The following is a 14,786-nucleotide window of genomic DNA, read 5'->3' on the forward strand; positions in this document are numbered from 1 at the left end:
TCTTTCAATTTAGGAAATGCTCTGAAGGCAGTGAAAAATATGTTCTTATACTTTTACTACTTTTTAAAAGAGTGATAAGGCAGGGAATAAAAATTATACAACACTGGGTTAGTTTAATATTTCCCCCATTTCCTCCATTTTTTTGTGCAAGAAATTTTCAGGACATGGAAGGAGGGGGGAGAATCCTGTAATTCGGACATCTTGATCCCAGAGAGCTGTTGTTCATGAGAGAAAAGAACTGAGAGAATATATGTCTGCAGTCATTTTATTTCTGTGAAGTTTGCGTACAGTATGTTGAAGTTAACCTAAGATTAGGGGAAAAAGGGTTTTCAAGTCTCTAATTATTGGAGCCCTTTTGGGGGGAAAAAAATGGGCTGGTTCTTCATTGTGTAATTCCTCACCTACACCTTAAAAAGTAATACTGTCTTCACAAAGCAGTTTGCAAGCTCTGCAGGAGCCACTGCTGGCATAGTGCCAGCGATGTGAGTCCTCGCCCTGCGTTCTCTAGCTGAGGATCTTCTGTTGTGCAGGGAGTGAGCCCAAAATAGTATGCCCTCTTACTGCCTCGTTTCAGGGTGTTATAACAATTCCTTAAAGGTCAGTAGAAACTGGTATCAATTAAAGAAGCTTTGTGTCCACTCTGATGTGCCCTCATGGCTGGCAGAACTTGGAAATTAAATTATGCTGTATCTTTCCCTGGAAAACTGTGGGAAGCTTTAGCTGTATGGGAGGAGCCAGGGCCTGATGATTTGCAAATGTCTCACAGGGCAGGGTTGAGCTTGCCTGGGCGGGTGGGCTACCACGGCTCTCTTGGCCACTTGCTCCAGTGGGAGTCGCACGGGAGCCTGGGCTCATTCAGGAGCCTGGGATAAAACGAACATCTTCGAAACAGACAGCCTGACCCCTAGGCATTTGATCTGCTTACAAGCATGTTCTTGCTTGACTGTTCTGCTTGGTTTCTGAATCAGTCAAAAAGCAGAATATCCTTTTGATAGATAACAAATACGTTTGGGAGATGGATCTGGAAAAACATCAGCAAAGGTTTTGGGGGGTTTCCTTTCTTTAAAAGAGAAAAAGATTCAGTGAGATGTTTAATGACAACTTGGTATCATTTAGACAGTGTGATCTATCTGAAGAAAGATTAATGTTAAAGTGGCATTGGAGAACTTGGGCAAATGACAGCAGCCACGCTGGGTGCACGTCTATTTTTAGAAAATTGACTCCATTGCGTTCAGCATGACTCATTTATTAAGCTTAACAGATGAATCAATAGCTCAGCTTTTTATGGCAAAATTGTGTATAAAGACATACTGTGTTCAGGTCAGAATTAAAATCATAAAAGCAGAACAGTACTGATTCAGTCCAGGCATACCAAACAAGTGTCTTACATATGCACGTGATATAATTATGCCATAATAATATAGTGTATCTGTCTGTACACACACACACACACACACACACTCTTAGTAAATGGATTTCTGGTGAGAAATGAGAGGGCTGGTAAGGGCAGGGGAAAACCAGTCACAAGTCCAACTTCTGGTGAGAAATGAGAGGGCTGGTAAGGGCAGGGGAAAACCAGTCACAAGTCCAACTTCCAAACATATGAAAAATAGTCTGGTGAAAATGTTAACCCTATACTCAGAATACCTGTTTTAAAAATCAGAAGGTTAGTTTCTATTTTAGATATAGTATTGAAACATGAAGCAAACAAGTCATAAAAGGATAACATTAAAAGAAAGGATAGTTTCTGCTTGTTAACATCTTTTTAAAATAGTGTAGTCTAACAATTACAATTTACTTTTCATTTTTCTTCTCTCAGGTTCTCTTGCATTTTATAAACAGTATGTATTTGGGCAATGGCTAATTATTTTCTGCCTCTTTCTGAGCACAGTTCCTCCTGGTTTTTAACTTTCCTTAACTTGGAAGAAATACAAGCTTTCTCTCTTCAGTGATATTCTACTTTTAAGTTGCAAAACAGAAAAGCTTCCATCTGTTCCAATACAACTGTATTGGCCTTGCTTCAGATTATTTCCTATATTTTGCTAATTTCTTAGGTTGCTATAGGAACCTTCCTTTCAGCATTCTCCTAAGTCCTTTTTGTGAACTTGCTCTAAACCAAGTCTGTGTATTATATGTCACTCTGAGATACACTTTTATCTAATATATTTTCCCTGCAAAAAGATACAGAGTTTGTATTGTTTCACAAACTATTCTGCAATTAGTTATAAAAGGTTTATTGTTTTCTAATTATTTTTATGGAATATCCATCCTGATATTTTCTGATTCTCTCCTCAAAGAACTTTACCAGTTTAGCCCAATACAATGTGTGGTTTATTGTTAGTTCTACTTTCTACATCTAGGAATAATTTCATTTCTCTTCTGGAAAGGGATTAGAGAATTTGGGTGTCTGTAGTTGCAGAGTATGATACAGATCTTCCCCTGATAAGACTGATGTCTACAGAAATTTGAATGTAATTCTTGACCTCTTTCAGAAATGATCTGTTATATGTACATATGTAAAAAATTAAAGCTAACCAGTATTTAAATTAAACTAATTTCACTATTAAATTGTATGGCTTGCTATAGTGGAAAAATATTGCAGTTTAGGGGAGAAAGACTTTGAGTGTCAAGTTTCTGTTGATGAAGTTTGTGGCCATCTTTTCAGTTTAATGGAAGTAGCTGGCTATATATTTAGCTTTGCTCTTCTTTGGTTGTGCATTTGTTGCAAGAGAAGATGGCATATATGTCCTGGATGTTACGCTGTTCAACTGGAGAAAAATTTAATAAAATCTATAATAAAACCAAATGTGTGAAAGATGAAGAGAGAGCCTGCTCAAAAACTGGGTCCTAGCTGAACTGAATTCTGCCCTTATAACATGCCCTTTGCTGTATTATATTCGAGTGTACAAATCCCGCAGTAGTTGCTGTGTACTCATACTATCTGATCCTTTGCTTCTCTGATTGCAGTGTAATCACTTCTTTGAAACACTGTGGTGAAAAACTCAGAAAGTTAATATAAAACATTCAAATAGCCTGTGAACAAAATCAGCCTGCAAAGAGAGATTGCTCCCAAGAAAATGAAAAAAATGCGCGCCAAGTACAAGTGCTCTGTCACATGCTGTTGTGTATCATTCTGTAGGTACCTTCTGTAACTAAAAACTCTGGTGTATAGTTGTGTGATTTCTGTTGTTTCAAGTGTCAGTGTTCAAATCTCGAGTTTGCAGAATAACAAGTAAGCTTCCAGACAGGTTGCAATTGATAGCGACACTCAAATGTACTTCAGAGAAATATTTGAAATAAAAAGATTTCCTTAGATTGGGCATACTGATTAATGCATTGAATTTCAATTTTGGCTTGGTTTTACTGTTCTTCAGGCATATTCTTTTCTTACCATTCATCACGAAGTTTTAGTTGCCTTCAGTAACTTTTGTATGTGTATATGTGACATCGCGAGGCCCTTATGCTGCGGGCCTTTCTGATTGTGGGAGATTTGTAATACTGATAGGGTCACACCAAACTGAACGTTTTCTTTTGAGAGCTTTTTACCGGGAGGTTAAAATAGATTGGTTTTAGGATCTTTGAGTGAAGAGTATACAGCATGATCACAGCTAGTTCTGCCACTAACAAAGTTAGTTTAGTGAGTGAATTGTACAGTGTAAATATTTTGTGCATGAAAGTGAAATTAATAGAGGCATTTTGCCAGAAAAAACAGACTGTTTTTAGTTTTATGTATATGTTATTGTTACACTACTCACAGGTTACCAAACAGGCAGCTTAAGCCTTTTGTTCTCATAGATACATTATTATATAGTAAAAATAAAAATTTCATGCCTCACATATTCTATAAATATGACTATCAGAAGAGTTCATGCTGTTACCTGGATTCTCTTACCATACGCGTTTAAACTTCTGTGAAACTTGCAGCCAAACTTTACACACACAGTCAAATGTGTCTATTATGTCCTATATAGTATCATATTTAAGTGGCAGTCTGCTATGGTGGCTTGCTTTTCTGGTAGTCATTAGATGACATGAGATCTAATGTTCTGAAATGAAGAAAGTGTAGACTTGTTTAAAAACTTTTCTTCAGTTGTAAGGCATTTATATAGTTGTATATTTATGCGTCTGTGGTTCTCTTTCCATTTCACATTTGTTACTGTTTATTCAGGTAGTCTAGGTTTTCAATCTAAAGATGTCAGTGTAGGATTGAAAATGTATAAAGGTGGATACGATGACATGGAGCTATAGGTGAAAAACTGTTTATTTAAATGATAAGGTAACTTTTAAAATATCTTTCACTTTCAAAAATAAGAAAACGTGACAATTGACATTTTTAATGACATTGCACGTGCTGTTTTGTCAAGGAAAATGTCCAATTCAGGAATGCACAACTACTTTAAAAAGCACTACTATTTGGACTGCAACACTGCTTCGTAGTCTTAAACTATGTGAAACTCACAAAACATGTATTTGCAGAAAATGATGGTAATTAATGGTTTAAGCAAACTAGATGAGTTTACTGAGTCAATTATTTTGATTTTTTTCTTTTTGTCTGATGCATTCCAAGAAAGCGTTTCGTAGCTGCGCCAAGGGTGGCCAAGGTGGCATTCCCTGCCCTGGCAATTCCAGCAGCCGAGGCTCTGGCCTGCCCTCCTGCGAGGGATGTGAGTTTCTTTCCGGGTACTCCAAAGCACGGACAGGAGTGGTGAGAAGGACAGAATGAAGCTGTTCTACAGCTGAAACAAAAAAAACCCCTTTTGTATGGATCTCATTCCACTAGCGATGGGACTGGTCCTGTGCAATTGTAACATGCACTGAGGCTTCCTTGTCGTAGTACAGTGAAGCAAGACCTTTGTCATGATGGTAAAAACAATTTATTAAAGCTATCCCTGACAACTCCCTCTGAACAAAGATCAGATACATAGTGTAGAATAGCAGCTCCCATTTGTACTGGCATTAGCAAAAAAAAGTCATGGTTTTCTCCTACTTTCAACTTCATGATTAGCAGCAGTGGAAGTTGCAAAGGAAACAGGAGACCCCCATTTCTGCATTTTGTCATCTAATTGTTCATGGTAAGTTTGGATAGTGTAATATCTGGACCCTGCCTGTACCTCAGTAATCATAGCTGTTATTACTTGAAGCAGCAATGAGCTTTGGAATGGACCCTCCCTGTGCAGAGATTTAATCTTCTGTCTAAATCCTTCAAACAGTTAGTTTTTGAAAGTGACTGATATCTGTAGGCAGGATTTGTGGGGAAAATGTTAATGTATTTTTATGTTAGGCTTTCCTCTCCTTTTTAGGTTGAGTAAGCAAGATCTATAATAATTTCTAGATTGAATATAAGGAAATAAAACTGTGTAGAAATGCTGACAGTTGAAAGAAAAAGTCAAATAATAGGGAGGTGATGCAAATAGACATTTGATAGCTGTCTACTGTTTTACAATAAAGTTTTCTATGTGATTTCCATTTCTGTAGGACCTAGAAAATGACTAGTGTTGCTGTGCAGAGCCAGCAGAGAGGTCATTAATGCAGTTGTATTTTTAGGTCTGAATTGTCGCTTTCAATGATCTTGCCTCATGAAACAAAAGAAACCATGTTTGCATATTTCTGGGGAAAATCTAGTATTTACCACCAAATGCTTAACATACTTACCACTAAGTATAGTACATGCTATGTGTGCATCCAATATATGAACTATTCTTTACCATAAACTTTTGCAGGATGCAGAGTGAAATTGAAAAATACTTTTCATCAGAGCTGTTCAGCAAATTCAATGTAGAACAAAGAAGGTATTTTTCTACACAAGTGCCAACCATTGCAAATCACCCACTTTCCACTTTTTATTACCAATCATGAACCCCAGAGACTTTTCAAAAATGGGAGCCATAGTCTATTTGATTTGTGAGGTCTGTACATGCATGTGTAATTATAAAATTTGAATTTCTAGAATTGCGTTATGGATACATTTAAAACTGTGTAGCAGTTGAGTGAAATACTGAACACAAAGCATGTCAGGCTTAAAATATTTAAACTTATCCACACAGCTTAGAAAACAACAAAAAAAAATGTACAATATGGTGGTTGATGTCAGTTAACATAAAGTCCAGGTGATGGTAGTTCTACTTGGTTGACCTAATTCTTACCTTTCAGATCAGTCAAGGACACCTTGTTTCTAATGGTTATTTTAATCACATAAAGATGATTTTTGTTTGGATAAAGAATGGAATGGGATTTGGGTTTTTTTGCTATTGTTTCAGTTTTTGTTGTTTTTTACCCCTAAAATGGTAGGAGGCATTTTGGTGTTTAAACTAGTTGTGATACCATTACCATGCTGTGCTTTGTGTTGATTTTGACAATATTTTCTTCTCTCAATTTCAGGTTGGGTGGGACTATATCTGCATACAAGATAGTGCCAGACGAAATAGAAGAAATCAAGGTACAGTATTACTGCCTTTCAACACAGAATTTGTTTGCTGGGAGAATTACAGAATTGTTACGTGAAAGAAGCCATCTTATTTCTTGCTTTGAAATACAGAGAGTATATGGCCTTTCCTTACCATCCTATGTGATAAATTCTGAAAATAGAAAATAAGAATGTTTATATGAATTGAATATCTGAGTTGATTAGTTATCTGGAACAATATCTACAATTAAAAATCACTATAATGATAAAAGTAAACCTTCATCCTTTCCATGCATTTTAAGACCATCTTTTAATTGATGGAACACATTTTATGTATGTATTCATCTTGATATTTTTCAAAGTCCAAATTATTTAAAACTATTTTAATAGTCCAATATTAAGTCCAAAACAGTTAAAACTGTATGTTTTAAAACTAAAACTGAATCAGTAGGTTTAAAAAAAAAAAAAAAAAAAGCAATGGTTCCTTCAGATTTATTAATTCATACATACATTTAAGCTGTTGGAACATTTTATTATCTACCTAGTTCTAATCTAGTATCACAGGGAAAAAAAATGGTGCCTAAAGAAAAATTCTCAGATCCATATTTAGCCATCTAAAGTAGAGCTCTTCTTATTTTTAGAAGTACATTTTACCTTCAGCTTAAGTTGACTTCAGTAGGATTTGTGGATGCCAAAATTTGTTTAATTCAAGGCATCTATGTTTAGATACCTGAAGATAGATGCAGGACTATTGTAAGCATTGAGTTACATTTTAGTAATAGAAATAAATATAAATTTAGTGCCCTTTTGTTTCAGAGATCAAAAGTGCATCCAGCTCTTTCAGTATTATCTCTGTCTTTAAAAGGGGATAGATGGAAATCATTGGTACTTAAAACCATCAAAAGCTCTTTGATTTTGGGGAGTGACTGCAATAAATACTGAAGTTTACCTTCAATGACATGTGCATTATAACAAAATTCACTTTAACTGAGTCCACTCCTGTAAAGTACTTCAGCAATTTGTGTCAGTTTTGTTCCTCAGTGAAGTAAAAGATTGGTGCTAGCTGCAAGTTTGGCCTAGATTTGTTAGCATGGTCTGTATAACGGGTGCTGTATTTATGCCTTTGGATTTGCTCAGTCTGACATATTGCTTTGCTCTTTATAATTATTTAATCCAATGTTTGGTTTCATATATGCATTTTTGGCTGTGCAAAGAAAGTCAAGAATAGTGTAAAATCTAGTACATGGAAGTGGTTATATAATCATCTAACCTAGACATGATTTAAAAGCATGTGAAGTTGTGAAGACTTATTCTTCTTCAATGAACATCTAGCATATTGTAAGCAAATCCCGTGGTTGCCTCTGTCTGCATCAGAATCAAAACTATCACTCTGCCATCACCAAAACCAAAATTTATTTCCCCCCTCTGAAACCCAAGGACTCCTCTATCTTCAGTTATTAAGAGAAGCATGGTCTATTAGGGTAGATCCAACATTTAGGCTGTGAAATTCAAAAGAAAGAAAGGTTTTCAAAGCTTATTACTGTTGAGTAATATTTTCATGATGTTCAGAGAACTGCAGCAGAACTATAAGAACCATGAAAAACCCTAAACCATATAATCTTTCTCCTTTAATATAAGAAATCCAAATCCATTGACCTTTTACTAAAGTTGAAGACAGAGAAAATGAAACCGATATTTCTGTCTTCATTGTGCGAAGTGAATTCAGTGAACAAAGGAAAATGGACCTCCAGGAAATTAGAGGAAATGCATTTTTAGGAACTTAACTATTTTTGACATGATTGGTAATCATGGAAATGTGTTTTTTCCCCTCACCTGCTAAGGAAGCCTTTTCCAAGTTTTCAGTTCTTTCTTCCCCAGTGTGGTGATTAAATACTTGAGATCCTAGGGATTAGTGAAGAGGTTAAGAACCACCTTCATTCATCTCAGTGTTGCCAGCATGTAAGTGTGCCAGCTGTTCTAAGTCAGAGCTACTTAAAGTGATTGGAAAAAATCACCTGCTATACTTATTTCTACTAGCCGTCTTGTCGTGTTGGGGAAATGTGCTTTTTTAGGTTGTGACTGAAGTCAGCCCACTAAAAGATGCACCTTAAAAGATCCATCTTCTCAAACTTGTCCCTTCTTTTTCCCAAGCAGAGAGAATGAGAATTTTATGATTGAGGTTATGTAATACAACAGATGTTATTCATATGAAATAAGGCACTACTGGAAGACGCTAAGACACAATAGCAGTGAGTATAATAGACAAATCTATATCAAATATGGAAAAGTATTCTTCTGTGTCTGAATTAATGAGGCAACAGCACTTGAAGTTATTTTGAATAGCAGCTGCCAAGTAGGGAGACTGAGTATCCTGGCAGTAAAAAGAGGGGGAGTCTTATATTCTGAAAAGCTTCTGCAATTAGATTAGAGTGGAAAAAGAGGAGATAAGGAAATAAAAGAGAGAACGAATGAGATTATTGGAATGTTACATTTAGAGAGGGCAGAAGACGGAGTCTTCCTCCATGCACAGTAGTTCAGAGATATTTTGCCTCACAACTCTCTCTTCCCTATTTAAACATGAAATTTTAAGGTTTTTAATTTGATGGAAATGCAAGAAAAAATCTCCATTTCTAATATATGATTTAGCTTGACAGGTTGCTTAATTGAGTCCACAGGAGTTGGAATAATCATAATGTTTTCTGATAGGCCATGCAAAGTAAACTGTGCTTGCTTAAATGGCAAAGGAGGATATTTTTTCAGGCAGAGAACAGTGATCATTATGACAAACAAATAAGTCTCTGATAACATTTCCATATATTGTAGAAATAGAGCTAGGATAACTTCTTTTACAGCTCAAAATAGTTCATGGGAAAACAAGTTCACAGGCTTTGTTGACTCACATAATTTACTTCTTAGGTAGAATACTATTGTAAGCAGAGATTGTATCTCTGAGTTTGTGGAAGAGAAAAAACTATAAGCCTTAATATACCTGCCAGTTGCATAGTATCTTTAGAAGGCTAATGAAATGTGTGTTTCTAAATGTATTAATAATTTTAAAAATATCCTGTATAATGTATACATATGAGAATTTATTTGCCCATATTGCATACATGGCTATTTTAAGTGTTTATAGTGTTTCTGTTCCAGAGTATTTAAAATATATTTGTACTTGTCTCTGAATACATATACATGATTTTACTGTGTATATACGTATGTGAGCTCATATATGGTTTGTGTATGTATGGTTTGTGTATGTTGTGTGAATATTGCCTGTGCATATGTGTGCCTATTTCTATGAATGAGTGGGTTTGGTGAATGCTGGCTTTAATCAAAACTGCCCATCTCACTGATTGAATGGGATGTTCTTAGGCATTTGACTTAGCAGAATTTTTGACAGAGATGACAGCATGTATCCTAGCTACCTTCAGGCACCTTATCAAGCTTATAAAGAATTGCATGGAACCAATCACTACTACAGTTTTTCAGCATCTACATCAGTCTGAAATTGAGGAAAAAATAACAGAAATACATTTCTTTAGTTCTAGTTAACAACATTCAGGACAAAATACAGTTTTATTTACAATTTGGAGTTTGCCCTAAGTATAAAGCACGATTTATGACTATTATCAATGAGGGAAAGTTTGTGTGATTTACATGTAGATCTTGTTAGATGTAAACAGTGACATCTTATGATTCATAGTACCCGAAGAGTTGCTCTTTTTGATTGTAGCATTCTGTCTTTACAAAGGAAATGCATGATATTGTGAAGGATAGCTTTTCTGGAACAAGTCTGTCAGTGAGAAAACCACCCATTAAAAGATTTCTGAAAATATTGGTTTGTTCAGATTTGCAGGTCTACAACAGAGATGAATGTAATTGTTCTTTTTTAAGTGCTTCTCCGTGTGCTTTTCAAGTTGGGCTACGTGCACTTCATGGTTTCAAGACCAGAAATGAATTTGGCAGTGACTCTTCAATTCATAAAAGTAATGTGCACAAGAAATACATTGCCACTGTATTTTGTTCCTATAATACTTTTGGTCTGAGAAAGATGTTCTAGGATAGAGAAATGGTTAAATTTTTACTTCTCTAGTAGTGTAGTCAATTTTAGGGAATCTTTTGTCAGAAATTTTTCTTCATATTGGTTGTAATTTAGATTTTAAGTCATCCTGGAAGCAGATGGGAATTTAGTCCTGTTACCTGCCATTTCATGCAGAAACATGCTTTATACTCCTCAGAGAAACCCCTAATTCTTTGATAGTTAGTCTTTAAATGAAACCACACGTACATAAAGTATTAAAGGCCACATTTAAGACTACAGACCTTTTCCCATGAATAATGATAAGAACAGTGCTCTTTTTCTTTAGAAATATGTTTTCTCTTAATAGTGTAGTATATGTAAATCCTTCTCATGAAGAACTAAAATACCTAGGGATATTCTTCTCAAAATGTTTTCAGTCAGTTAGGCACCAGACTCCTGTGATATAGAAATCCAAGAGGTGAAAATTATAAGAAAGATGAGATGAGAGAGGGGGAAGTAGCCAGAGGGGGGAAAGACAGCTTGTCATCTTAGATGTTAATATCTCTAGATGACTTAGGAATTCAGGAGATTTAAACTTTTCTACGCAATCGTATTTATGAACGTATTTGTGAACAAAGTAAGTTTATTTTAATATTGGTGCTGACTGTATTTCAGAGCAAAGCTGGACTCTCTGACATCAAAAAATACACTTCTTAGACTGATCTTATTTGTAGTCATTCAATCCAGCTGATTCCTTGACTTTCTCAGCGATCTTCTGTTTTGTAGATCCTGTGGTGTCAAATACCTACATGATACTGTATGTCAGAATCTGTCCTTTATGTCCATAGGAGTGCCTGATGAAACTTATGCTACCTCAGGGGAGAACCTCAGCATCATTCCTTTTGGCATCTAGCACTGAAGAGCCTTATCCACTTTTTTGATTTGGAAGAGACACTACCAGATATGTGTGGATGATCCAAATCTTTTTTTAGCTCTGTTAGTGATCAACCTCTGATCACTATTATGACTGCTTGAGTATCTCAAGTACTTTGTCTCTGCTTTTCTTGCAAGGACTCCAAATGCCTAAATGCCCTGGATAGAAAAGTATACTCACTAACTTTACACCTGAGAATAGCAATTACTGCTTCTTGTTTTCCTGCTGTCTGCATCTTATCTTTCAGAGGCTCTGTGGTCTTGGAGAATGCTTGGCCTCAGATATGACAGAGGACACCACCTCTGGAAGGAAGGAGTCCCTTCCTCTTGCAAGCTGTCGTGAATACTGAAGACTTTGAGGCATTGTTAGTAATTCCTGTTCTAATGTGAAAAAGAGTTCTTGTTTGCAGAGCAGCAGCATCTGAGACATAGACCATAGTTAAAGACCTTTCATTTGAGAGCAAAGACTTTCCTGTAACCTAAATTAATGGCAATTAGTGATGCCTTTATCTCATGGATACATCTCATGACAGAAATGGGTAAGAGCATGCCTTTTACAGGTATTACCATGATGAGAATATCACTGTTTTGTATGATCTTATATCTGCAGTCCCACAATGTGTGTGTCCATGGTCAAGATGAAGAATTAGGAGGTATTGGTCAATAATTTTAATTTCAATTAAGTAATGACAGATAATACAGCCTTTTAAAAATGCTCTTATAAGAAATTCTTATGTATGCTGGATGTTTACAGTAGTCTTAATTGATTTCAAAGATTAAATGCTGGTTTTGCCCTTGTTTATGTGCTTTTGATCAATCTGATTTCCACTCGTAGTTCTACGCATGGGCTCTCAAACTAGATACCTGGGTATATTTTCCTTTTCAATGACTTTGCAAAGACACTGAAAATGTTGCTGTACATTCTATACATTCTATACATTCTACCCAAGTGCTTGGTAAGGAATCAAATATTATACCCCTTGAGAAAAATACAGGCAAAAGAAACGTAGCTATCTCAAGCTGTGGTACTAAGAGAAACAGAGGCTAACATAATAAAGGAATTTTTGATACCTGGTCCCTCAAAATGTAAAAAGCTGGGTCCATGAATCAGCACTAACCCTGTGTGTTACAGTGATCAGCATTGCCATACCAAACTTTTGTACTGCTTTGCCCAGTACAATTTCCAGCCTAAGTTAGTTGTCCCATCTTCCCATACAGCACCCAGGGGGAGTTTCCGAGGAATGTGGTTTGGGGGACAGTAAGCTGAGTGAACAATTGTCAGCAGCATTTAGGAGGAAATTCTGAGGACAGCTGAAGTGCCCAAACTGAATCAGAAATATTTAGGTAACTAATTCTGGCCTTGTAAAGAGGAAGCTATCTCTCCTTATGATCTGTCAGATTTTAGAGTAAATAGAACAGAATACTTTAGGTTTTGATATTTCAGCATTCTCATCTGTAGCAGAGAAACAGTGTTCAAAACTCAAGAGTCCAAAGATAATTTTACTTTGAACTAATGTGTTTTGTATTTTATTGTGAACCTTGATCTTACAGAGATCGAAAGTAGTTGACCCTGTGCTTTGCATATCATGGAGTATTAGAGCAGGGAGAAGGGAAGGGCAGGTAGGCAGTGAATCCGTTTAAGGTGAATTGCCATACCAGTGCTGTATAATCATTTTAGCAGTATTATTATTTATTTCCCAAAGCAAACAAAACAGCTCTGTAGTTCTCTTGCAAAGAGGGAATTATCTCTAGAGTGGAAGAAGAAAAAAAGCTGAAAGTTAATTTACAAGATGAACCAGTACATTGTTGATCTTTCAAGCTTTTCTTGTTAACCAGCATTCCCAGTGTTGTTGCCCTTCAGGGGGGAGATGAGCGTGTCAGATGTCTCATTAGTGCAGTCCTGTTTGAAGTCTTTCTCCACTAAATTCATTAGAAGCAGACAACAGGAGGTAGTGTTCTTGTTCACAAATCAGCCTGTTTTCCAGCAAGTTGTATGCCAACAAAAGCAAAGCGCTGTTTCTCTCTGTGGCCATAGTAACCAATTTTCTCTGACATCCTTCTGGCTTTCTTTCACTTTCAGTTTCTGGTAAATACCTCTCTCTCTACCAGTCACGGCCTGAAACCCTGTCCAGCCTAGGGGCAACTTCTTACTTTCTCTGACATAATTTCTATTCAGTTCTTTTCATCTCCAGTATGCTGGGCAATGCTTTCTGTGGCTTCTGTTCTCACTGAACAAGCCAGTTCCTAAGTGGGCTCTCACTTGACATGAATGAGAGGAGAAGACGTCGCTCAGCTTTATTGAGCAGCAAATAGCTTTTAGCACAACAACATGTAAGTAAATCGAGTTTATATTAAAGCTTATATAAAAAGTTTATATGAAGTTTATATAAGAATGATAAAAATCATTCCATCTGACCTATTTACAATAAGTTTTGTTTGGTTACATTTGCCCTATAAGAGGGTATTCTGATGACTCTTTTTTGATATCTATCAAAGAAATGTAATGTTGTCCTATCATAACTGATAAGGTTTTAATTGTTTAGGGGCTTGACTAGGTTTGAGAGAGATCTGTGACATAATCTTTTCTTGTGGTAAATAGATTTTCTGAAGTTTTTATCTTTTTATGATTGGCAAATGAGATGAGTACTAGTGGTGTATATACTGGAAAAAAAGGAGATCAATTTGTTTTTTGAAAAATATTTATGTTCCATAGCTATTTACAGATAATCTCACAGTGAATTATAAACATTATTATATGTACAGAAATTAAGTATAACAGGGAATTAAAAAATTCCCAACAGAAATTCCTAATAGCATAAAGCATTAACTTAAAACTGCTGAAGCTGAAACCTTATCTGATCATAAAACAACAGTCATCTGTTCATCACAAAGTGGTTCAGCAGATTGTATTTTTCTGAAAAAGATTTATAGCTGGTAGAATACAGATAATTTGCTAAAAAAGCTTAGTTTATTTTGCTTTCATATTATGTTTATATCTAGGTCCTTTTTTAAAATTCTGTTTTAATGGCTTGATTGGAAAAGCATAGTGGGGAGATACCAGAAATGACACGTGCCTCCCTGTGATCTGCAAGCATGTAAAATTTGTATTAATACAGTGATGCTTAGTACTTCAATACATGATTACACCTGATTAAGCTTCTCTGATTACAGTTTTTTGTGGTCCCCTAATCCCATTCGTTACCCAATCATGCGTAAAATCCACTGTCTAAAGGAGAATAGGAAACATTGCGTCTCATTAACAGAAGGCCAACAGAAAAGTTCTTTTGAAGAAATTTCAAAGGGGAATGGTGTAAAGTAGTCTTTATAGTACAAACAGATGGGATGAACCATGCGGCTAGAGGCATTTTATTTGCCCAGATGCTTTTTCTATTAGATGCACAAGATTTATCTAGATGAGATTTCATGTTGATG

The 14,786-nt window shown here is 35.9% G+C and overlaps 1 protein-coding gene across 16 annotated transcripts in view; it reads left to right on the forward strand.

Annotated features, from left to right (window-relative positions):
* Positions 1 to 14,786, forward strand: part of GPHN (gephyrin) — a 321,331-nt gene that overhangs the window by 128,310 nt on the left and 178,235 nt on the right. For 11 of the 16 annotated variants that reach the window (XM_064512456.1, XM_064512463.1, XM_064512461.1 and 8 more), the window contains one exon: positions 6,379 to 6,436. In XM_064512456.1, coding sequence (XP_064368526.1) covers positions 6,379 to 6,436 — 58 coding nt within the window. Of the gene's footprint in view, positions 1 to 6,378; positions 6,437 to 8,554; positions 8,653 to 13,662; positions 13,686 to 14,786 lie in introns of those variants that run through there. The other 5 variants (XM_064512460.1, XM_064512470.1, XM_064512458.1 and 2 more) reach the window with 3 other exon arrangements.

Source organism: Dromaius novaehollandiae, chromosome 5 (assembly GCF_036370855.1).
Source record: "Dromaius novaehollandiae isolate bDroNov1 chromosome 5, bDroNov1.hap1, whole genome shotgun sequence".
In the NCBI taxonomy this organism is placed as follows: Eukaryota; Metazoa; Chordata; class Aves; order Casuariiformes; family Dromaiidae; genus Dromaius; species Dromaius novaehollandiae.